Genomic DNA, 22,868 nt, shown 5'->3' with positions numbered 1-22,868 from the left:
TGCTCTCGAATATTTTGTAAGTCGTGATCCTCCTTCTGCACTTTTCCTACAAGAGAATCGTCCTTCTTTAGATCCGCTGTTCTACGAGATCTTGAAATCGGTTGCTAGTATCTATAGCTTCTCTCTCTCTCTCTCTCTCTCTCTCTCTCTCCTCCCTCTCTCTCTCTCTCTCTCTTTCTCTTTCTCTCTCTCGCCGCCTCCTTCTGCCTCTGTCGGCAGCCTCGAGGACGCGGCTAGAGAGACGCAAATAGGCGGCGGGAGCCCTAATTCGTCCCGGCCGGTACCCTTCCACGCGCTCGCGCTCGCGTCCCGCGGCGCGATAAAGAGATACATTCACCTCTGCTCGCAGGTGTACAGAGACGTTCCGCCGCACCGTTTACTTATCGGCGGGCGAGATTGCCGGGGCAATTAAAGCCAGCGGTGCGTCGCCGCCCGCGAGACCTTCGCGATCCATTATCTTTATGGCATTGCCGCTTGATTATGCAGCTATCGTGGGCGCGAGCGTCGCTATCGGTTATCTGCGAGACGTCCCAGGTGCGCGGCGGGTGGGTTGGAGGGAGGGGAGGGTGCGGTGGCTGCGCGGTTCTCGAAACTGATGCAGAAAAGTGCAGGCGAGGGCGAGGAGCGCGGGACCCGTCTTCGTGTGCCCGTGGAATAAAAGCGGCGTTCGTTGCGGTACCGAGATATGTTTCGTAGGTGACTTTTTCGTCCCGCGTCCACGTCCCCTCTTTACACGTCTCTCGGTGAAATTGATAGATTCGCGCGGGGCGAACACCGGGGTTGAGTCCAGCCAGCTTGGTGCTCGGCGTGGATCCTACGAATCGCGGACCTGTTGATCGTACCGAGCGACGTTAGACGCCCGGGGCCCGCGCTTTAAATTGCGAATTAATTAAGAGACTCGCGGGATTGTCTTGAACCCAGGGGATCAGTTCTCTGTGTCCTGCAATATAGTGAAGATGCTAAAAGTGAGCGACTTTGCCTTTTCCTAAGGGAACGGTTAGAAAGAGACAGAGTCGTTCACTTTTAGCATTTTCGCTGTATTGTAAGATACACAATTGACCCCCAGAAAGACCTGCTCGCTTTGGACAGGACTAGAAACGTCGGAACTTGAACGGACAATAGCCTCCGTTCGTCCTCGCCCCGAAAACCCTTGGATGGATAAATGAAAAGCGGAAGGAAAAGAAGTGGAGTAACGCGAACGGCAGCAGCGAGCGACCGCCGGGCGAGGTGGAAAATCACGGGATTGGTTAAATAAGCTCTCTAACGATTCGCATGGAGGAAAAGGGATATAATTGTTGCGGCTCGACGTGACATAATGATCGGCAATAACGGCGGGCAGCGGCATCAGAAAAGGAACGAGGGGAAAGGGAGAAAGCTGCGAGAGAAACGAGATTGGAAACCGACAGCCGGGTCGTTGACATCGTTCCGTGATTTTCCTTGACGTTCGCACACACAGATGCATCTCGTATGCACGTGTGTGCACGCGTCGATTACGTGCCCACCCCCTGCAGCCGGTGGAGGGAGACGGGGCCGGAGGGACAGGGGGCAGTGGGGACGGGAGGGAGGGAAGAATCGAACCCCAGTCGCCACCAGTTGCGTCCGCGATTGCAACTTCACCCCCACGCAATTATCCCGTCCCAGTAGTCGAGGTGGTCTATAGATAGACCGTCCGACATTGCTCTGCCTCCCCCTTTCCGCGCCCTAGTCGTCTCCCCCCTCCCCCCCTCCCCCCGCCCCGCTTTTTTGTCCCTCTTTCACCCTGGTTCTCGGAGTGTTTCGCATATTTTTTCTGCCCTCGGAGTTTCTCTCTCTTTCTCTCTGTCTCTCGTTTTCCGACGCGCCGACTTTTCACGCCCGACGCGCGAATCGAGACTCTGCCTTGTCCATTGCTGCGTCGCGGGCGCGGTGCTTCTCGCGAAAATTTGGCAGAGGTGACTCGACCTTATCCGCGGCGAGCGGATAGTCCGAGGGCCGCGATGATTCCACTGGGTAGTATTACCTCGTGCAATTTCAACGCTTGGACCTCGGGGGGGGGGGGGTAGAAGGGATTCTGAGAATTCAAGCGAATATCGCTTTAGAAGAAGTTCACGCATTTCTATCTATGAAAACCTTACGGTTTCCGAGAATTTAGGGTTGTCTGAGAATGTGTTCCGAGGGTTTACGGTTTTGACAAGCTACCTTGGAAAACTTAGAGCAATCAGAGTAACAAAAAATTTACGAGAGTTTTGTGACGTACAAGACCCATGCCTTCGCTCTTATCGACCTTTTTTATCCTAATGTGCCTATTTCATGTGTCTATGTGTTTGTCTCTGCACAGCTGGTATTTAAAGTTCTCTTCACCTTACTTGAGAAACCAGGGAGAGAAGGACTGGACTTACTGGAATAACGAGAAATCTGATTTGCAGGTAGCAACGCAGGCGGTGCACCGTCAACGGTGACAGGATCGTCCGTCTCGAGAAGCACCACAGGTAATCGCGCCCACTCCGCGACCAGAAGGGCGGTTACTAATCAGCAGCGACAGCAGCAACAGCAGCAGCAGCAGCAACAAACCCCACAGCAACAGCAACAGCAACCACCGAAACAAACCAGATTTCCATTATCGTCCCTCAGTGGCGTAACTGTAAGAAGTTCTGATGAGCACGGGCCTAGAACTGGTACGACGCAAGACGACAATTCTAATGACTCCGGCCTCGGCTCCGAGGAACGTCAACAGCACTTCAACAACGTCAATGTTAGTATCTGCTGACGATGAACAAGAGCCTGCGAAACCGTACGAATTAATGAAACATTTTAAAACACATATTGTAGAATAACTATCTAAGTATTTATTTAGAAATTCTATTTATTGTACCTAGACTACAGATTGTAGAGATTTGCTTAGACTGTGTGTTATAGAGAGTAACTATCTAAATACTTATTTATAAATATTCAGTGTCTATTGATGAAAGTTCTAGATTCTGTATTATCGAATTCTATAACATGTAGAAGATTTCAGGGGCCCGTAAACTTGTTTTCAAATTTCTCACTCCTATCTGTAGCGGCACGAAAACTTAAGAATAAACTGGAAATCTGAAAGAGCGTTCTCTTACGAAAGAGCGTTGAGTAAAATCAATTTGAGAAGATTGATAAAGATACCCAGATTCCGCAAGCTACTAATCAAATCAAAACTTTCGCTTCCGATATATCTCTCGTTTTGTTTTCTTTTTCTCTTTGCTGAAAGATGGAAAGTGAAGAAGAAGCAGGAGAAAGAGTTGACGGGCCTCTCTTGTGGTCCGTGCGCTTTCCTCACTCTTGCTACGGTTACGGCACTGAGTCACCCTGTCGTTAGAAGCCAGATGAAGTTATTTAATGTGTTCACGAGGGTACGCGTGATCATCATCAATATCGTCATCGGAGATCGCCGACCGCTCGAACGGTAGTTGAACCCAGCCGAGTTCTGATTCGTTAAATTAAGCACACAGACGCTCACGCACATACGGGGTGTTCCCGTTATTCCGATCGTTCAGCTCTTTCTCGTGCTATCGGACGAAAAGTGATGCCGTATTAATAAAATATTCAAGTGTTGAGAACTCTTTGATAATTTAATTTGATATATGCAAAAGAAAAGCAATCTAGTTCGATTCGATTTTAATACTTGGACTTTATAACCTTGAACATCTTTGCCGTGCGCAGATTTACTGAAATGAAAATAACGTTAGTCGTTAGCTTGTTGACGATTGCCAAATTTTGTGTGATATGATATTTCAGGTCCTAGCACTATCTTTCATCTGCTGATTATTTACGTTATTCAATTTGAGAGTAATTTCTTAAAATGAATATTTAATATGAGACACTGTATATACGTAGATTGATTAATTCCGCGATTGTTTTATCAGCTCTGGAACGACGCGGGGGAGGAGGATTCGAAGAGGAGAAAAATGGATATCAAATTAGAGTCCGAGGACGCAAACTTCGCATTTCCGGAAGTAGCCCCCGGAACGAGCCCTGACAATAAATCACCGACGGTCAGAACTACCGTCAATGGCATTGGTTTGGGAGGAATATCGGGCAACAGATCCGGAAACGCTAATTCTGTAAGCAGACTTGTAGGAGTAACCAGGCCTCGACCTGCCATGGGCGTGTTGACCAAAAGGACCCCGATCATTCATCAGGGACCCGTCACCCTTATCTCGCAACTATGTACGTCTGCAGGTGTAGAATAAGTCTTTAAATCGTAAATGAATTAAATATCACGATAGAAGCGAGCTTAATTCCAGGTTTCTAAAATAGACCGGCGATGCTAAATCATTTCTAGCGATTGTTTTAATCTTTTCGTGTCTTGAACTCTTGACTCTATAAACCTTTGGTCTGTAGATTACGTGGGTTTTTGTATCTTGGGCTTTCGATTATTAAACTTTTAGAACTGCGAATTCTCAGCTATTGACGATTTTGTTCGCTTTTATCAAGGATAATACTATCCAAATTTTTATTTCGCTTTAATTAATAAGCAATAAAATATATATTCGCGATCGTCACGTACAATTTAACATTTTCAAAAGATAGATTTGCCGCCGGTTGATGCAATCATTGAAAAACATCGCATCTTTTCCTGCAACCTGTTTATCAATATTGAATATATGTTTAGTATCAGCTGAAGTAATACCAACAAAAATCTCGCGTGCGCTTTATTGCATCTCATAAACTCATTCGCTTCTGAAGAGTTTGTATTACTTGAAGTTTGTCTTGCCAGAGGGAAGGGATGAACAATTCGTTACTTCGGAAGCCGCGTTGTCGCCTTCAATATCTTGCAACAAAAGTATACTCATTCGTGGATTTATTTCCGGCGAAATTGCTTATTTTGTCGCTTTCACCGCCGATAAGCTATCACTTTCAAGATGCTTTCTTTTTCTTTTTCTCTGCAACGATAAGAAAGGAAGGCAGCATTAATACATACGCGAAATTCGATACCTCGCTTTTTGATACTAAATATAGGTCAGGTCAGTATTTATAATCCACGAATGTTGGAGAAATGTGTTTCATCATAGACAATTACATAAAAATGATGATAGAAATGTCACGTCTCATGTCTTGACTAAAAAATCAAATTGCTTAACGATGGGTTTGTTAACGATGATATAAACTTTGTAAACTTTATTCTGAACTTCAAAAATTTGAAATTAAAGTTTTTAGAGAATAATAAATTTTTGAAACTTGATAATTCTTCTACTTGAAAGAGATGAAAATTATTCGAACTTGAATGTTTTAAATTTAATCCCTCCAAAGTTCCTGTAGAACAGCTTTTTTTCAAGTTTGTGCCGAATGTTTTGAAAGTTTGAATATTTTAAATTTAAGATATCTATTTCACGAACGATTCGAGAATCTCTCTATCTTCTAGGTCTCCAAATAGTCAAGAATCTGTAATAATTTATTATGCGTCTAGTTTGCTCTTGGATCATTTCCAAGATATTCCACAATATATCTGCCTTCCTTTGGCGTTCTTTCAACAGGCCAATGGTAAACATTTCGCTATCCAAAGATCCCGGCAATCTGGCACTCTTTATTTACGCACACCTGCATGTTCCGTAAATTACTCCCTGACCTACCCCACTCTCCTCAGTAAACTCACGCAGCATCCCGATCTAAAATTGTTTACGACGTTTTCTGATCGCCAGCCAACGTTTCCGCCGACGGCAAGACTCAACTGCAGATCGTCTGTCAACCCGAGCAACAGCATCGAGCTCGCTATCAAACGGAGGGCTCGCGGGGTGCGGTGAAGGACCGTAGCGGGAATGGCTTTCCCATCGTTCGATTGATTGGTTATGACAAGCCGACGACTCTACAGGTGTTCATCGGCACCGATCTTGGTAGAGTGGCACCCCACATGTTCTACCAGGCCTGTCGCGTGAGCGGCAAGAACTCCACACCCTGTATGGAGCGGAAGATCGATGGCACAATCGTCATAGAGATTGACATGGATCCAGCGAAGGATGTTACCTGCGACTGTGTTGGCATTCTGAAAGAGCGTAATGTCGATGTCGAGCATAGGTTTCCTCAAGAAGCTGGACTGTTACAAGGAAGAAGTAAGAAAAAATCTACGCGATGCCGCATGATTTTTCGCACGACTATCACGCATACCGACGGGACCACACAGACGCTGCAAGTCTGCTCCCAGCCGATAGTGTGCAGTGAGTTGATTGATACAATTTTACTCAGACGCTTAGGAAAGCAAGCTAGAGAGATTGACTGAGACAGAGAAAGAAAATTAAATAAAGAGAATAAAATTGTCAAAAATAAATTTTTGAATTCAATCGAGAACGTTTGTGATCTGTTCACTTTTTTAAAAAGTCCTTTTATATGTTTACAGCCCAGCCGCCTGGGATTCCAGAGATCTGCAAAAAGTCTCTGACGTCCTGCCCGTGCACAGGCGGATTAGAACTCATCATACTCGGTAAGAACTTTCTGAAGGACACCCGGGTAGTATTTCAGCTAGACAGTGATGATCTATCGAGTAGTCTGGAGCCGCATTGGGAATGCACTGTGCTGCCGGACAAGGAGCACCTGCATCCGGTACATTTGGTATGCGTGATACCACCTTATCACAGGCAGGATCTAGCGTCTACGGAAACAGTCAACGTCAGATTGTTCGTGGTGTCTTCTGGGAAAACCAGCGAACCGCATACGTTTCTTTACACCGCAGCGTCTACTCCCCCACAGCCATCCATAGGCAAAGTCGAGTCCCTTTCACCTCCGCTAACAAATGGTGACGCTAGCCTGGCCACATCTGCCGCGGAGCGATTGGTCAAAGGTGTCGCATCCAACAGTAAGTTTGATCCTCGGATCCTAGATTTCCGTATTTGTAGATATAGATTTCTCAAATCTGTACTGGGAGCCTGCATGACTGGGTATTTTAAATTGTAGGCTCTTATATATTTAAATATTACATCTTTAACTTTCTACATCTTAAATCTTTCCATTATAGTGTCCTTCAGTTTCTAAAATTTCTATTCGAGGGAAGCTTCAGGTTTCCCAAGTTCTCAGATAGACTGACATTTTGAGAAATGACTGAGTATGATGTGTTCGATATTCGTCAGGTCTGTTAACGCAAACTGCAGCGGGAGCCGCAAGCTTTTTGTCAAACGCACCGGCTCAATCGCAGCAAAGCGCCTCTTCGGAAACTCTGAAGAACGATCCCAGTCCACCACCGGCGGGAACGTCCCAGGTGACCCCCGTGATGTTGTGGACCTCACAATCCTCAAACTCGCCTTCTGATGTCATGATGCCACCCCCGGTGCTCGTAGCAAATCCTCTAATGAACCGACGATCCAGTCTTCAGCTGATCCTGCCGGATAATTTAAAAACGGAAGTACTGGACGAAAACAGTCAGAATAGTATGCTAAGTGAGAATAGCATGCAAAGCATTCCGACGCCGACAATGGCTGCAAACGGACCGACGTCGGTAGCCTCTCCCCTTCAGCAACTGGTCAACGAAAACTCCAGAGAAGCCGCGCCCTCGCAGGCTGATATTATTAGGACCGTTGCCGTCGCAACGGCTAATAACAGCCCTGTGCAAGAGACTGTGAGTGGTCTTCTTGGGGTGGTAGATCTGATACGTACTCAGCATCCTCTGTCAATGGTGAATACGCATCATCAGACTTCGTTTCCAGGTGGGTATTTGGAGCGGGTTAGCAGTGGATATTCGATAAGCTCATTCGGTAAATTCTCGATTACTTTCATTTTTAAATCTTTAATGAAATTTTAAGCAGTTTTAATTCTTTCTTAAAATAAATTTCTTAATTGTCGGTTGTAGGCATGCATGAGTCAACTCAGGTCCAAGTTCTTAGTCCTCATTGCCTTAAGGACACAAATGGTGTCCTGTCGGACAATAGCTCCAATGGAGCTCCCCTTCAAGGTGCCGGCGTAGTGGATCTTCGCATGAAACACCATCATCATCCCGACTTCGGCACACTGTCGAGTTTCACCGGTACTTCCGGGACGCAGTCGTTGTCGACGTCGAGCAGTCATGTGGTGGAAAAGTACCTGAATCACATGGAGTCCTCGGTTGGCACCACCGAGGAATCTGATAATCCAGAAAACGAGTTCGCTCTTCAACAGCAGCGGGCTTCCATTATCTCGGGAAGCAGCCAACAGTCAACGGCTCCCTCAGGAATTCTAGCCAATACAGGTACAATGTTACATAGAAAATGATTTTTTTTATGTAGTACAATCACTATTGAAGAATGCGCGTACAATCTCTTTTCATTTTATCATAATTTTAAAGATCATAATTTAAATATTAAATTTTAAGTTCCTAATTTCTTCATTAGAAACTGTACAAACTGCAACTTAGAGAATACAAGTATATTTTCCATGCTAAAACATGCTGACGCTATCCCTTTTCAGGACAAAGTTCAGTAAAGTTGGAGGCCTTAGTAAACTCCGCAGCTGAGCAGATGGTCTCTCCATTGCACTCGGCGAATCCCAATTCTACTGCAATGTTGAGCCACGTGACGGCAGAACAGGAGTCAATAGGTAGCTGTCAGCAGACTAGAACTAGTCCACCGATTCCAGTGAAGACGATGTTGCTGGAAGCGTTAATCCCGTCACAGGCGGTGCAGCCACTGGCAGAGATTGCGACATCAGTGGCGCCTGCACCGACGGTAGAACAAACGGGAGAGAGTTTGTTAACTACTATCAACGCAGCACTATTGCCGCAGTTGCCCGATACACAAGTCAGCGCGGCAACCGCCACGTCGAATTCCACGGTATTTTTTAACCGAAAACAAAACAGATATAAGTAGTTTGACGAGAAAGCTAGTAGCAAAAACAAAATTTGTAGTAATCTAAGAATAAAGTTTAGATTTTCTGAAAGAAATTTTTGTTAATTTTTGCGAGACAAAATTTTGAATTTTAAAACGAAATTTAAAATTTTAAACAGCAATTTTTTTATTTAGAATAAAATTTCCTTGGTGCACATAAATGAATGAATATAAAACAAGGATATCATGTGTTCTTTCTATTTTTTTTCCAGGTTGCCGGCAATACGATACCAGCAGTTGCAACAGACCATATGCAGCAGCAAATGCAAGGACTCACGCAACAAGAGGTAGCTGTGATGCAGCAACAGGTACAACAAGTGGAACAAGTAGTAGCGCAAGCGCAGCAACAAGTTGAGCAAGTTGTCGCGCACGCGCAGCAACAGGCGGTCCAAGTGGTGCATCAGGCTCAGCAACAGGTAGTTCAGCAAGTAGTGCAGCATGCTCAAGTGGTGCAGCAAGCGGTACAACAAGTGCAAGCTGTGCAGCAAGTTCAAGCGGCTCAGGTAGTGCAGCAAGCGGTACAGCAAGCGACTGAAGAAGTGGTGCAACAAGCAGTGCAGCAAGCTACGCAAGAAGTAGTGCAGCAGGTTAATGATAATTTTATATATCATATAATTTTTTAAATCATTTTCAATTAAGTTATTATAAAGATACAGAGTTTATTATTCAGAAATGAATGCAAACTTTCAAATACATACATGTGTATGTGTATGTATTACACGCGCACAAAATATATATCTTAAAAGGTTTTAAAATTTTAATAGTTCTAGACTTTAGAAGAAATTCTTATCTTCTTTTCTCTCAATCATTAGTTATTAAAAATTATAATTCCACATTAAATACAATGTGTCATTTATGTCAAACAAAAAATGTTTCAGGTTCAAGCAGTGCAGCAAGCAGTTCAACAAGCTCAAGCGGCTCAGGCTATGCAGCAAGCTGTTCAGCAAGACATTGGTTCCATGCTAAACCAGCCCGCGGGCTTTGTGGCCGAAGCTAGTTCTGTTTTGGCTAGTACTCAGGAACCTTCTCAACAGCGTTTGACCAACGCAGCGGAACAAGCTATCAATAATGTCATCACCAATGCCACGAAGGACATTATCAACAATCGGCCGATCTCGACGACCACCGCTCATGCAATCATCGCCACGAAGAAAATCTTGAACAGCGTAGCGACTCAAAGCGCGCAGTTGATGAACAACACAATGGAGGTCATCTTGCCGAAGTCTCCCTCGGCACAAAACAATATCATCGAACAGGTCGCCAGCAAATCGCCACCAGTCGCGCTTCCAGTCACTCCAAATCGCCAGGCTGTGAACGCCCCGATTTCCAATCCCGCCGCCAACACCGCATCCAACAGGAAGACAGAGGATGGAATGCTGCCTCAAGAACTCACCTCCATGTCGGAACATGATCTTTTGAGCTACATCAATCCCAACTGTTTCGAGCAGCTTCCGCAAAACGGATTCCTCTTGTAGTACCATCGCGTTTCTCAACAGAGGAGGAAGGGATGATTTTTTTCAACGAATTTATTTCCAAATGAAAGTTTGAAGACTCTGCCTTCTGTGTCCTGCATTTGGTACTAAATATAGCTGCCTGGTTTTAAATTTCACTTGCTTCGTATTGAAGAGTGTTGAAAATATTATATGGAGCTTAGACTAGGCCCGTAACTAGCTAAATGTGGGATACAAGAATTCAAGAACGTTTAAACAATTGAAACGTCTTGTAGAATAGGTGTTTCTTGGACTTTTGCGTTGTTTGGATTTGTTACTGTGCAGAATTAATCTCAATTCGGGTTACGAGGTCATTACCTTGGTCCGACGCTGACAATTCTATATCATATTTGTAATATGATGCGAATTCACTTTTATAGAAGGGAAAGTAGAAGTACATTACGTCAACTTTGGGTCTCGGCACATTTCTCTAGGTTCCTCTTCGAAATATAGTTGTGGATTTTAGAATTTTTAATTGCCAAACTATTGCATTTTTTTATTTTAACCCTTTTAGTATAGAAGAATCTAGCTGAAAATCGTTCTTGCCACACAGGCGTACTAATGTACATTAGTACGTTTAGTAGTGAATAACTACTATACATGTGCTCTTGAAGATTTTTAAAGAATATTTTCATGTACTAAATTAGTGATAAGAAAGCTAACACAGTCCGAGCAGGATAGTAAGTAGTTCAGTGGTTTATTGTGTGAATTTTTATATACTCTTTGGATTTGTCATTTTTCGTGCTGAAAGGGTTAACAATTTTATTCTCCTAACATATAGGATCCTATATGTTATAAAATATTATTTGACTATTTGTTCGAAGTATTGTAACAAATTTCTTAATGACCCAAAGTTTTCAGAGATACTTCCTGATTATCCTGTGATTCATATTAAAGAAATGGCGTAAGTCCACAGCAGCAGATCATCAAGGATCGAAAACTATTAACGTTTAAGTATAAGACGGGCGCACGAGAAAGCGCGACAAATTCAAATGTTCTTCTCTTTCATACATCTTTTCTTTCTTTGTACGTTTTATCTTTCCTATGAATTGTCAATCTTTCTTGGCGATTCGTTATTTATCTTCAACGATGTATGTGCAACTAGATACGACGTATATTAACTTGTGCTGTATTTTTATATATTTTAAATTCTTTTTAATTGCAGGACTCAATAATACGTGAATAATGCAAACCTCAGACGTAGATCCCATATACAATATTGGGATTCAATTGAAGCGTCTTAGAGCTAATTAATTAATATTAATAGAAGAAATTAAGAAGTTACTTAAAAATAACAGTAAAAGCAGAATTTGACCAAGTTTCCAGTTTTATTTCTCGAATTTTAGAATCTTTATTTCTCGCTTTTGCAACATTTAAAAAGGGAAGTGCCGGAATACAAATGGGAACACGTGTGTGTTATTATATATAGTATATTACGTTGTTGTGATTATTATTGACTTGATTTCATTGCGAAAGAATGGATCATCTCGTCGCTGTGGTCTCCACATGTCTGAAGCATATATTGCGTATGTTTAGAATATGTATATTATTCGGTAACCGAAGTTATTTTGTTTTCTTCTTCTTTGTTATCTAGTATATTGATAATGATAGAGTTATGTGAATGCATTAATGTTATCATTACTTGATACAGGATTAGAAAACTGACAGAGAATGAGAGAAAGACAGAGTGAGAGATTATGTTATATGTTAAAGTAGTACATATATATAAATATATATATAAAAAATATATATATTTTTTACGTTTATCCAAAGAGAGAGTAGAAAGCAGAGAGTGGGCAGTAACAAAGTGAGCTTATTAAGGATATGTGTCCATACAATTATTATATATATATATATATCTATATTGGATGTAACTAAAGTGCGTTTCTTTATATGAAAAGAAAATAGAGTGTACTTTCCTTTCTATAGTTTTTAAGTTTTCTATGTAAATCCTCAGGTACCGATTAATCTCAAACGATCGTGTAAAGTTGTCATTTTTCGCCTATTCTGATACCGCGTGAAACCTGTTTCACAAATCATAGACTGATTACGTATCGGTTAAAGATTTACATGGTCGCGCGAAACGTCGAGTTTAAGTGAAAATTCGAGTTTCTAAGGGGAAATCGTATGATTACACCCAGATTCTTTCAATTCTCCGGCTTCTTTAAGTCGACGAACTTTATCAGAATTATGATCTGGAGTTTCTCTAGATTTCTAAATTCCTAAATCCTCGAATTGTGTATCTGAAGATAGGTTTTTATCTTTAATTTTTTAATTTTGGCCACTCAGGATTCCTATAGACTTCCAGAAAAAATTGTACGAATATTCTTGAATTTTACTGATCTCCCGTGTTCTGCCTAAATGTTAAAAAAATCTTGAATCATCGATTTTCTGAGCTCTTACATTATTTCAACGCACTTCAGCGATATCCCATGTACGTATATCGCGACATCGAATTTTTCGGGGTAGTTCCCCACATGTTCAAGACGAGCGGTGCTAATATTCGCCAAGATAATGTAGCTAATAGAAGAAAGAGAAAGAAAGAGAGAAGAGAGAGAGAGATTTTATAACGAAAAATATAACGAAACATTTATTGTCGCGACAGCAACATGTCCTTTGTAGCCAAGTATATATACACGCATATATATATATACATACATATATATATATTTTATATTGACCGTTATAATGTGTCTGTAGTCGCACGCGATGACTAATGGTTCGCCTCACAGGGAAGATTACTTGTGTACCACTTGCGATATGTACCTCGTGAAATTGTCATAAACGTGTGCTCTTCTCGTTGTACGCACGTCGCTGATAATAGCTATCAGCCTAACTTCGACAGAAATTCGTAACAATGTATCATTATTTACTCCTGTAAGTTGAAAATAAATGTTTCACAATGATATTCTCACGCGCGTTCCATTTTCTATGTCGCATTAACAATTTGTTAACAGAATATATCGAACATTAAAGTAAATTGGCGCCAAACAAATCTATACTCAACTTGTATTCTAGCGAAAGAATCTATTAACTTTATCTAATAAGGGACGACGCTTCCCAGCAAATCGACTAGTATTATCGAACAATATCTAGCAAGAAATTGCGGTAACCCAAAATATCTAAATTTATATGCTGTTTCGAGATAACTGTTGCAAATATACAAAATTAAATCTTGCTGAAACAATTGTGATAAACAAGGTAAGTTTCTAAAAATATAAAAGCAATTTATATACCTGTATACGCATGTACAATACACATATACAATTGTAATATACAGTATGTTTATTTACAATATGTATAATGGTAATTAAAATTTATATAGTTAAAATATATTTCACTTGTGTAGTATTTAAGTTCTATCTTTATATATTTATACATAAAGTACAATATTAAAGTATTTTTCCAGGATAAGCATTTTATACATTTGTGTTCAAAGCTACTTCGCCTCTTGAAATATTCAATTTTATCTAATTTTTCAATATTCCTCGTGTGAGCGACACATCTATTTATATTTTGCCTTTAATTCTCCACCAGCCACCGTCTTCTTCTTGCAGCACTTTCCCCTCTTTCTGCAGCTTGCGAAGATGGTGTCCCACAGTAAAGGCTGCAGCTAACCAGAGTTTCTCGGGGGTGCCCTATATGGAAATTTTTTAATTTCAATTAATTTCTTTGCAAAATCAAATCAATGATTTACACGGGTAATTAACTCATTGTAACTTGCATTATTTCAGCGAACCAAAACATCAATTCAGAGTGCGTATATTCTCTAACGTGTCTCAATTAATATTTACTTTGTATATCTGCTTAACGATATCCATCTCTGTCATCGACTTATCGCTTCCCTCTTGCAGCATCCGTAGAATTTCCTCCTCTCTCTGCTGCCTGTGCTTGATGTAGTACTGTATACGTGGCAGAGGATCGTCGAGAACCGGCCCGTGGCCCGGATAGATCCTCTTGGGTTGCAACTCCAGGATCTTGTTCAGCGATAGCATGTAATCGTGAAGATCCTCGAAGACCGACGTGCCTTCCCCGAGGATGCAGTCGCCGCTGAACAAGATATCCTCATCCTGTAGCAGCAGGCAGGCATGATCGGTGGTGTGTCCCGGTGTGTACTTGATTTGGAGCTTCGCTCCCTCGACCTCCACCACTTGGTCGTTCTTCAGAGATTCCCACTGGACGGACCTCTCGTCGTCCGAACTGTCCTTGTCGTTCGGCGACCGCGGCAGCTTCCACACGGTTGGCTGTTTGTCTGTGGGGAACAATTTCTTCACCGACTCCACGCCACCGATGTGATCGTGATGCCAATGGGTGATCACCAGATGCTCGATAGTCGCGTTCTCTTCGCTCAATACGCTGTCCAGGAGTTTTACATAGGCGTCGGCCGTTTTGGCTTCTGTAGAATCAACCAGCACGCGTCTGCAATAACGAGTTGGTCGTCGAGAAAACTTTACTCGCGTTCATTCGGGGAGCAACGTGTTGAGTGTTTTTTTTTTAAATTAAATATTTCACTTCTTTTTTTGTACGATTAACGAATATTAGGAAAGAGCCAGAATTAATAAATAATGAGAAAGAGACAGAACCTAGAGAGATTATTCTAAGAGGTGGAAATATTATTTGCTACAAAGATGCATTTTGCAACGCGTGTCATTTTAATGTTATTTTACTGTCGTTAATGTACTTTATCATTTTTATCTATTCAATAAACAAAACTAGATAAATGATAATGTACTTTATCATTTATCTATTTTTGTTTATTGCTACTCCATTTTTCGAAAAAATACCAAGTTTATTGTAATCATTAGAAATAATACAATTGGAAATTATTGGAAATTTTCTCAGAAACATTTTCAACACTATTAATAATCGACAAAGATGCTCCCGCTCTCTTCTGTCCGATTAAACAAAACGTGTCGCCTCCCAGTGAGAAATGATTCGTCGATCGATGTTCGACTCGAAATCGTTTCGACATCGATCGACGAGTCATTTCTCGCTTGGCTACGATTTAAACACTGGCGCGCAATTTACTGGCGCATGCGCGTGTTACAATTTCGAGGCGTAAGTCTAACCTACAAAAGAGTTGTGATTTTTAATTCCCCTTCGTTTCCCTTCGGTCTTCAAACATGACAGCGGCAATTTTGATCAACGCTGGCTTCTCTCCTCACATATCAAGCCGTGATTTATCACAGCTTCACGTAAATTTCGAATGTTATCTCTTCAATCAGCACGACTGGCGTGTTTTTTAACCTAATATACCGTCATTTCGATATCGTTTGTTATTGAAGAAAAAAACGACAGTTCAGTTCGACACTTCTCTCTCTCTCTGTTGGAGGTAAACGGATCACGTATGTACACCCGGTAGTGTCTGCCGAACGTAGAGACCGGGGGTTAGGCCACCGATGCCCTTCTCCACCAATGCAGATTAATTTTAACCCCTGTTCAACCGAGTTTTCATCTTTTTCCAGTTCCCGAGACTAGAAAAAGACAAAGCGCAAGTTAAACCGGGATCAAAGTTAATCGCGCATCGGCGGAGATTCGGCATGAATGACGCGCGTCACCTGCGTCCGGTGCCCACGAGGTAGGTGTTGGTACCCTGCAGCGTCATCGGGCCGGGATTGCACCCCAGGATCCGGATCACCCTGGAGGAGAGCCTGGCTATCGGCGGCAGTTTCGTCAAGGACGTCATCCTCGCACTCGGCTCGTTCGCTCGCGGGACGTTCGTGAGGAGAAGCAAAAGGAGCAGGCGCACTTTGGAACTCGGTCCACGTTCTAATATCACGCGTGCATTATCTCTAATCTCCATTCAGTGCGGGCCACGCCAGGCTGCTTCCTACACTTTCTACACCCGCGATAATAGAAATGTGTATACAAATCGACTTTTTTTTTTTCTAAAACTTTCTGTCTTCTCATCGTGACAGTGAAACCTTGACGTCACTGCGATCAAACGCGGGAATTATCTTGCTGGTGATACGTCGAGATAAATTTGTCTTTCTTTTTTTTTAATACCGCTACTCGCTATTTATAAAATAAGTATAGATATAGATTTATAAAATATCGTCGGTGTGGTTCTATTGAAATACGTCAACGCTTTGAATGCCGAGTTAATTTCGGCATTGAGCTCGGGGAAGGTCCGAAGTCGAAGTATCTATACATAAAGTGCAGCTGTTTAATATATACAAAACATGTAGATAGTCAAATTATTCATGTCGAATATATATATATGTATACGAAAAATATATATTATTGATACTATAGTATAATTTTAGATGCTACAAAAATTGTTATACTCGGACCGAAATAATAGATTTTTGTGATTCCAGTGGATAGAAGTGAAAATTTTTTTTTTAATTCGCATAATCATCTATTCCTAATTTATCTCCGGACTCGCCAGCAGTCCACGACGGAATGTTAGACACAGGGCTTTATCTGCAGCTTATAAATTGTAATCCAACGTAGAATTGCGCGAGACGCCAAGAGATGGTGCCTCGTGGCCCGTCGGGTTCATGCAAATCGCCACACGTGCGATTCGAAAAGCGTGTCGGCAGATGCTGGGTGCGCGGAAATCACGATGTACCCACGAGTTGGCAATCGTAAGGGCCCGAGCAGAATGGCTGTCTTGTATTCTTAACCCTTGGGAAAATACATATACCTTAGAAAACCTTCAACTTTTACTTTAGAAAAATAAGAAGTATGAAAAGTAAATTTGGACACTTTAAACTTTTATATTGAGGTCACTTTAAAACTAACTTTAAGAATTGTGAAAAGTATGTGATATAATTTACAATACCGCGTGCTGTTTTCTTCTTACGAGAAAGTGCTATGCCGCGCGGCCCTCTAGCGGGAACTTCGACAGGCTTGCTTATCCAAAAATTACTCTAAACTTTTTTAAGTAAACTCTTAGATTTAAAAGATTACTTTTAAAAACTTTAGTTTCATTTAAAGTATATTTTCCCAAGGGAAGACACAAGACAGTTATTGCGCGTTGCTTTAAGACAAAGATTTAAAACATAAAACATCGTCTTATTAAGAGTACAAGACAGCCATTCTGCTCAGGCCCTAAAGCTAGCGATATTCGTGACGCGAGACAGTTCGAGATTCGCTGTTCGCGCCAGTTCGACGGCCGAGCGATTGTTTTTTTTTTATTCATAAAATCAAAGAACACGAATCGCCGCGAATTGCGCGCAGGCGGTAACTCGAGCGTTCGAGCGCACGTTTGAAAAGCGGTCGGTCCGTCCCGTCATCGGCGCTCGCGAGACAAAACGGTGAATGGTGTAACGCGAGCGTCCATGCGTGCCCTGCTCCGTATCGCGCGCGCGGCCCCGACGCGGAATTCTCCGTCGCGATTACACGCGCCTTGCCCCGCCGCGGGAAAACAAACGCAACGTATCGCTACGTAACCGTGCATGCACGCGGGGCCGTTAATTAATATCCTTCCGCGTAAATTTAGGCGAACACGTACAGTGACGGACAGAATGGTTGCGACACTGTTTGTTTAATGAGTTTAGGAACGTGCATTTATATAGATTCAGGGTTACATCTCAAAATCTTCTTCACTGAGGAATATTTTACTCGATGGCCATTTGAAACTATTTCGAGCGTTTCTGATCTATTTCTCGAGTTTCTAAACTCATAAAAAAAAACCGTGTCGCAACTATTCTGTCCATCACGGTGACGGACAAAATGGTTGCGACACTTTTTAAAATATGTTTAGGAACGCGCGTTTAGATTCAGGTTTACGTTCCAAAACATTTTTTCTCTGAGGAAAATTTTACTCTAAGAGAAATGGATCGGAAACGCTCGAAATGGTTTCGGGATCGGCCATCGAGTAAAATATTCCTCGGAGAAGAAGTTAAGGCATCATTGATGCCTGTCTCCCAGTGAGAAATGATTCGTCGATTGACGTCATCAATTTGACGGTGTCGATGTCGATTCGACATTGATCGACGAATCATTTCTCATTGGGCTAAGCGCTTTGATGAACGCACAAAACTTCGTGCATAAGTCGTTAATAACTCTATCGTGGAAAAACATGATGTTATGTATCAGTAGTAGTCTTTTTAAATTCGAATCAATCTTATTATAGTTCAATACAGTATTAAATTTAATAAAACAAGTAACGTTTCACTAAAACCAAAGTACGGCAAGTAGATAGAAGGAATTGCTTTGTATTTTATCTTGGATCTTTGTGCCAAATAAAATCAGTGCGTGAAATTTATACATTTTTCGGTCCCGCGTGATATGTTTGTTTCATTAATTACACTTACTGACTGAATAAGATTACTTTCTTTACTTTACTAACTGCTGTTATTACACCTTTCTTTTGCGTGCGCAGAGACCACCTGTTGTAACTTCACTTCTATTTTATATAACGATCCTTTTGTACAAAGAAATATTTCACGATGACTGACATGAGTCAAGCGAACCGATCTATATATACAATTATAATGTATGTTCCGCCGACTGGAATGTCGGGAAATTCATTTTTAATCGTTCGATGACTAAGGCCCGGTTTCACCCACGTCGCTTAATCCTAGTTTAATTCGTTCTCTGTCTCTTTCCAACTGTTACCCTAGAAAGAGACAAGCATGAATTAAACTGAGATTAAAGTTAAGCAACGTTTGGTGAAACCGCGGGCCTAAATAAACAAAGCGCCGAAGATACAAATAAATTAAGCAACAATATGATACCAGTTTACCGGAGTAAAATAAATTTAGAATTGCAAGAGATAAGTAAAGGATGACGAACGTGAGGCAACGAGAACCCTTTCCGAGATAAAAGATGCTATCTGCAATTTCATTTTGACGCGAAGAAAATCGCGCCCTCTCTCTAAAGAAACTGCTCCAGATATAAAAGCGGTGGACCATTCAACAAGGCGGCAAACACAGATTCGGTTATAGATAATTAAACGCGCCACCGTCAACTTCCACGTTGAGGGGATCGATTTTCATTTCCTGCGTCATCGCAACGCGGATTTTGATTTTACGTACAGTGTCACGTACAAAGGTTTCGCTACACTGACCCACTAACATGTTTATCTACGGACCAGCCATCGATTCCCCCCCCCCCCCCGTCGTCCTCCCATTAAAGCGACCCTAAAAAACGCCCTGACGCACGCGATCCACCTTCGCCCCGTCAAACAGCCGGCTTGTTTGCGCTCCCGACTCGCAGGTCGCAAACAGACGTCGCGTTCAAAGAGCGTTAATCGTCTCGTGAATTATTTATTGCGACACCATGTCAACGGAAACGCGCGTGGCTGCACGGGCGCGGGACTTTCAGCGGGATTTTCAAAGCCGGATTCCCCAGCGAGAAATGACTCGATCGATGTCGAATCGTTTGCAATTAAGCGAGAGGCGGGAGGGAAATGGAAATAACCGAGTACAGCGTCCGAAAAATGCAGCAGAAGCTTTGCACAGGCAGAAGCGCACGCGCAATGAATGACCGCTTAAAGACCCGTTTCACCAGCGTCGCTTAACTTTGACCTTAGTTTAATTCATCCTTAGTCTCTTTCCGACTGTCCCTTTGGAAAGAGACAAAGAACGAATTAAACCGGGCCTTAGCGACGTTGGTGAAACCGGGCCTAATTTTTGTCTTATTAGAAAAACAAAAAGAATCGAGAGAGGCGTCGATCTTCCGCGCGCCATTTTGTCTCGCGCGAGCTTCGAATCCAGGGCTGCGTTCGGAAAATAATACCCTGGGACGCTCGGGTGATGTTTCCGAATGCAGCCCACGATTCGGTGTCGCGCTCGTGCGATAATCGGCGTCTCTTGCTCGTCCGACGATAAATACAACATGTCTACCCAGTGAGAAACGATTCGTCGATCGACGAGCCATTTCTGACTGGATAATATCGTAACAAATGATACGACAATCATTGACGAGGGATTCTTTTTCGACACTTTGCCCTCAGGGCTTCGCGAGGGCCCGGTTAGGCAAACCGTCTGTCTGCGGGGCCTCCGCGAGCACAATCGTGAGGATCCAGCGAGAAAAATGACCCGTCGAATGATGTCGAAGCGATGTCGATCAACATCAACACCGTCAAATTGACGTCGATCTCCCCAGTAGCGCAGTGCATTGGCTAAACATTGGTCCAATACAACCAAATATTGAACCAATGTTTAACCAATGTTGGGATCAATAAAGTGTGCTACTACATATAGGGTTGACATCAATGTGAAGGTGTCGATGTCGATTCGACGTACATCGTTTCGACATCGATCGGCGAATCATTTCTCACTGGGGATCGATCGCGCGGTTTCTCTCGCCGCCCGATACCCCTGTGCTTGCCTTCAAAACAAGATCAACGACACTTTTGCGAGCCGTTTTAGCTCGCAGATAGCAGCCGTCGCCGCCGCCGCCGCCGCCGCGCCGCGCGATCGGCGATCACGAGCGCGGCGGCTGACTCGCAGCCGTCGCGCGCCCGAGACAGACGCAATGGTAAACAGTAAACGAGATACACGGTCGTTCTCCGAACCAGAAATAAAACGGACGGCTTAATTTGGGCCGGAGAGCACGAGGACTCCGTCCGGGTCTTCGACTCTCCAGTCGAGTGGCTCTAGCGGAAAAGCGGCCGTGACGGCGAAAACGCCGATCGACCGAGCCCGCCGTTGCGTTCGAGGCGCACTTGACACACTTAACGATTTGTCGCACGACTCGCCCGCGTAGCGACTCGCGAGACTTCGCTCGAGACGGCGGACGTGGGCTTCCGTCGCGGCCGTGTGTGTGACTCATGAAATTTTCATCCGTAAAACTTTTAAGCCTCTGCTACAATGATTCTCGGTTCTGTCTACAATGGTCGCAGTCTTAGAATCGTAGAGTCATGGATTGGGTCGTATCGATGTATAACTGAAACCGATTTTCTGTTTTTGAGGTATTTTCCCACGATATATTCGACATATAATGACACACGACATATAACACTATTCTCTGATTGGTCCGTCGCGGCAATAAATCGCAGTCGTGGTCGTTGGAATAGGAATTGAACCTATTCGAGCGACTACGACTACGACTGCTTTGCGACTGCTCAAGCGACCATCGATACAACTGTACGACCATTGTAAACAGAACCGAGAATCATTGTAGCGGAGGCTTTACGGGCGACGAAAAGTCCGTGACATTTAATTAGTGGCACGGACCCATAGACATATAAAAGATAGACTGCTTATGAGGCAGTGGAACCCTATAGGTGGGGGCATCCTCCTGAGGGAAAAGGACAACATGAATTTATTTGGGTATCTGTCTTCCTCTAATGGACGTGATCTGAAGGTGATCACGTACACTAGAAGAAGATAGATACCCAAATAAATTGGTGTTGCCCTTTTCCCTCAGGAGGACATCCCCCACTACCTCATAAGCAGTCTATCTTTTATATGTCTATGCACGGACCCGATCCCAGTGAGATATGATTCGCCGATCGATGTCGTCGAATTGACGTCGGTTTGACATCGTTTCGACATCGATCGACGAGTCATTTATCGCTGGGGTGTTTACTTCGTTCAGCGGAAAAAGCTGCTTTGCAGTTATTGTAAAATTTGCGTCTGATTGGAGTACGCTCTTACAATTAGATTCAACATAAAGAGTATACGCGCCAGCTGCAAGGCAGTCTTTTTTTCTGCCGAACGCGGCCAATGTCCTCGGGAGCAAAACAGACGCAACGGTAAACAGCGAACGCCCGATCTACCTAATCGCTATTCTCGAGCATTCGAATTCGAGCCATTGCGCACGGCATGCGGATCGAAAACAAGCTCGACCGGGTGCGAGAATGGAATTAACTATTCCGCGAAGTGGGCGGCCGATATATTTAACACAATCGAGCGCGTGTTCCTCGTAACTTTCTTCGTAACCGGGAACCCTCGATCTTTCCTTTTCCAATTTTCCGAGTATCCTGTGTAACAGCGTTTTCGCGATTGAATAAGAACAGGAAACGTAAAAAACTCAAGTTAACTTAAAACTTGAGACTTAAGGGAAATGACCAATGAGAGTCGAGAACGTAAGCAGCCATTTTGGGACTTAAGCAATGCTGAAAATTCCGAAGGTTGAAATTCTTAAGTTTTTTCGCGTGTTCGGGCCTCGACTTAAGCTGGAAACGCACGAAGAAACTTAAGCGGTAAGCCTTAAGAATTTCCACTAATCGGAATTTTCAGCATTGCTTAAGTCCCAAAATGGCTGCTTACGTTCTCGACGGTCATTGGCCATTTCCCTTAAGTTTTAAGTTTTACTGCTTAAAGTCGCAACGGCACGCGATACTATTTTTCCTACTAGATTGGTTACGAGAGCCAATAAGGATGCAGAGTTTTAGATCAGCTGATTCAAGGTTAAATCCTGATTGACTCTCGTAAGCAATCCAGTCAAAAAAAAGTGTGCCGTTGGCTCAAGTTTTCGTGTGTTCGGGACTTTAAGGCTAAAGTCAACGGTACGCGATACGATTTTTCCTACTGGACTGTTTACGTCGTTTACGAGAACAAATAAGGAACGCGAGGTTCTGGATCTGGGGACACACAGGCTGCGGTCAAGCTACCGCTGCAAACGCTTCGAAGCGTTTCTCCTCTCTACTCTTTATTGAAAGAAAAGAGAAGACGAATACGTC

The 22,868-nt window shown here is 43.0% G+C and overlaps 2 protein-coding genes across 6 annotated transcripts in view; one reads left to right on the top strand and one right to left on the bottom strand.

Annotated features, from left to right (window-relative positions):
• The window catches only part of LOC105567446 (nuclear factor of activated T-cells 5), a 41,592-nt gene extending 28,399 nt beyond the window's left edge, over positions 1–13,193 (top strand). For 2 of the 5 annotated variants that reach the window (XM_012022326.1, XM_012022324.1), the window contains exons 2-10: positions 2,406–2,731; positions 3,876–4,179; positions 5,652–6,164; positions 6,344–6,799; positions 7,071–7,691; positions 7,787–8,161; positions 8,380–8,741; positions 9,008–9,382; positions 9,674–13,193. In XM_012022326.1, the coding sequence (XP_011877716.1) occupies positions 2,406–2,731; positions 3,876–4,179; positions 5,652–6,164; positions 6,344–6,799; positions 7,071–7,691; positions 7,787–8,161; positions 8,380–8,741; positions 9,008–9,382; positions 9,674–10,270 (3,929 nt within the window). In that variant the 3' untranslated portion in view covers positions 10,271–13,193. Of the gene's footprint in view, positions 1–2,405; positions 2,732–3,330; positions 3,416–3,875; positions 4,180–5,651; positions 6,165–6,343; positions 6,800–7,070; positions 7,692–7,786; positions 8,162–8,379; positions 8,742–9,007; positions 9,383–9,673 lie in introns of those variants that run through there. The other 3 variants (XM_012022327.1, XM_012022325.1, XM_012022328.1) reach the window with 3 other exon arrangements.
• Positions 12,863–16,490, bottom strand: LOC105567447 (beta-lactamase-like protein 2). Its single transcript, XM_012022329.1, has 3 exons — positions 15,844–16,490; positions 14,080–14,704; positions 12,863–13,923 (listed from the first exon to the last, which is right to left on the bottom strand). Exons 1-3 carry the CDS (start codon positions 16,086–16,088, stop codon positions 13,795–13,797), a joined length of 999 nt encoding a protein of 332 aa, XP_011877719.1. The 5' UTR covers positions 16,089–16,490; the 3' UTR covers positions 12,863–13,794.
• Positions 16,491–22,868: the final 6,378 nt, after the last annotated feature.

The sequence above is a fragment of the Vollenhovia emeryi genome, unplaced genomic scaffold (genome assembly GCF_000949405.1).
Source record: "Vollenhovia emeryi isolate VEMERY1.0 unplaced genomic scaffold, V.emery_V1.0 DF939137.1, whole genome shotgun sequence".
NCBI lineage: Eukaryota > Metazoa > Arthropoda > Insecta > Hymenoptera > Formicidae > Vollenhovia > Vollenhovia emeryi.
This window is presented reverse-complemented; position numbering and strand designations above follow the sequence as displayed.

Excerpts from the sequence above, each read along its gene's own strand:
- LOC105567447 (XM_012022329.1), bottom strand. The coding sequence starts at position 16,088 with ATGGAGATTAGAGATAATGCACGCGTGATATTAGAACGTGGACCGAGT. Across the intron at positions 14,705-15,843 it reads CTCGTGGGCACCGGACGCAG|ACGCGTGCTGGTTGATTCTA; the intron begins GTGACGCGCGTC and ends TCGTTATTGCAG. Across the intron at positions 13,924-14,079 it reads TCGTTAAGCAGATATACAAA|GGCACCCCCGAGAAACTCTG; the intron begins GTAAATATTAAT and ends ATTTCCATATAG.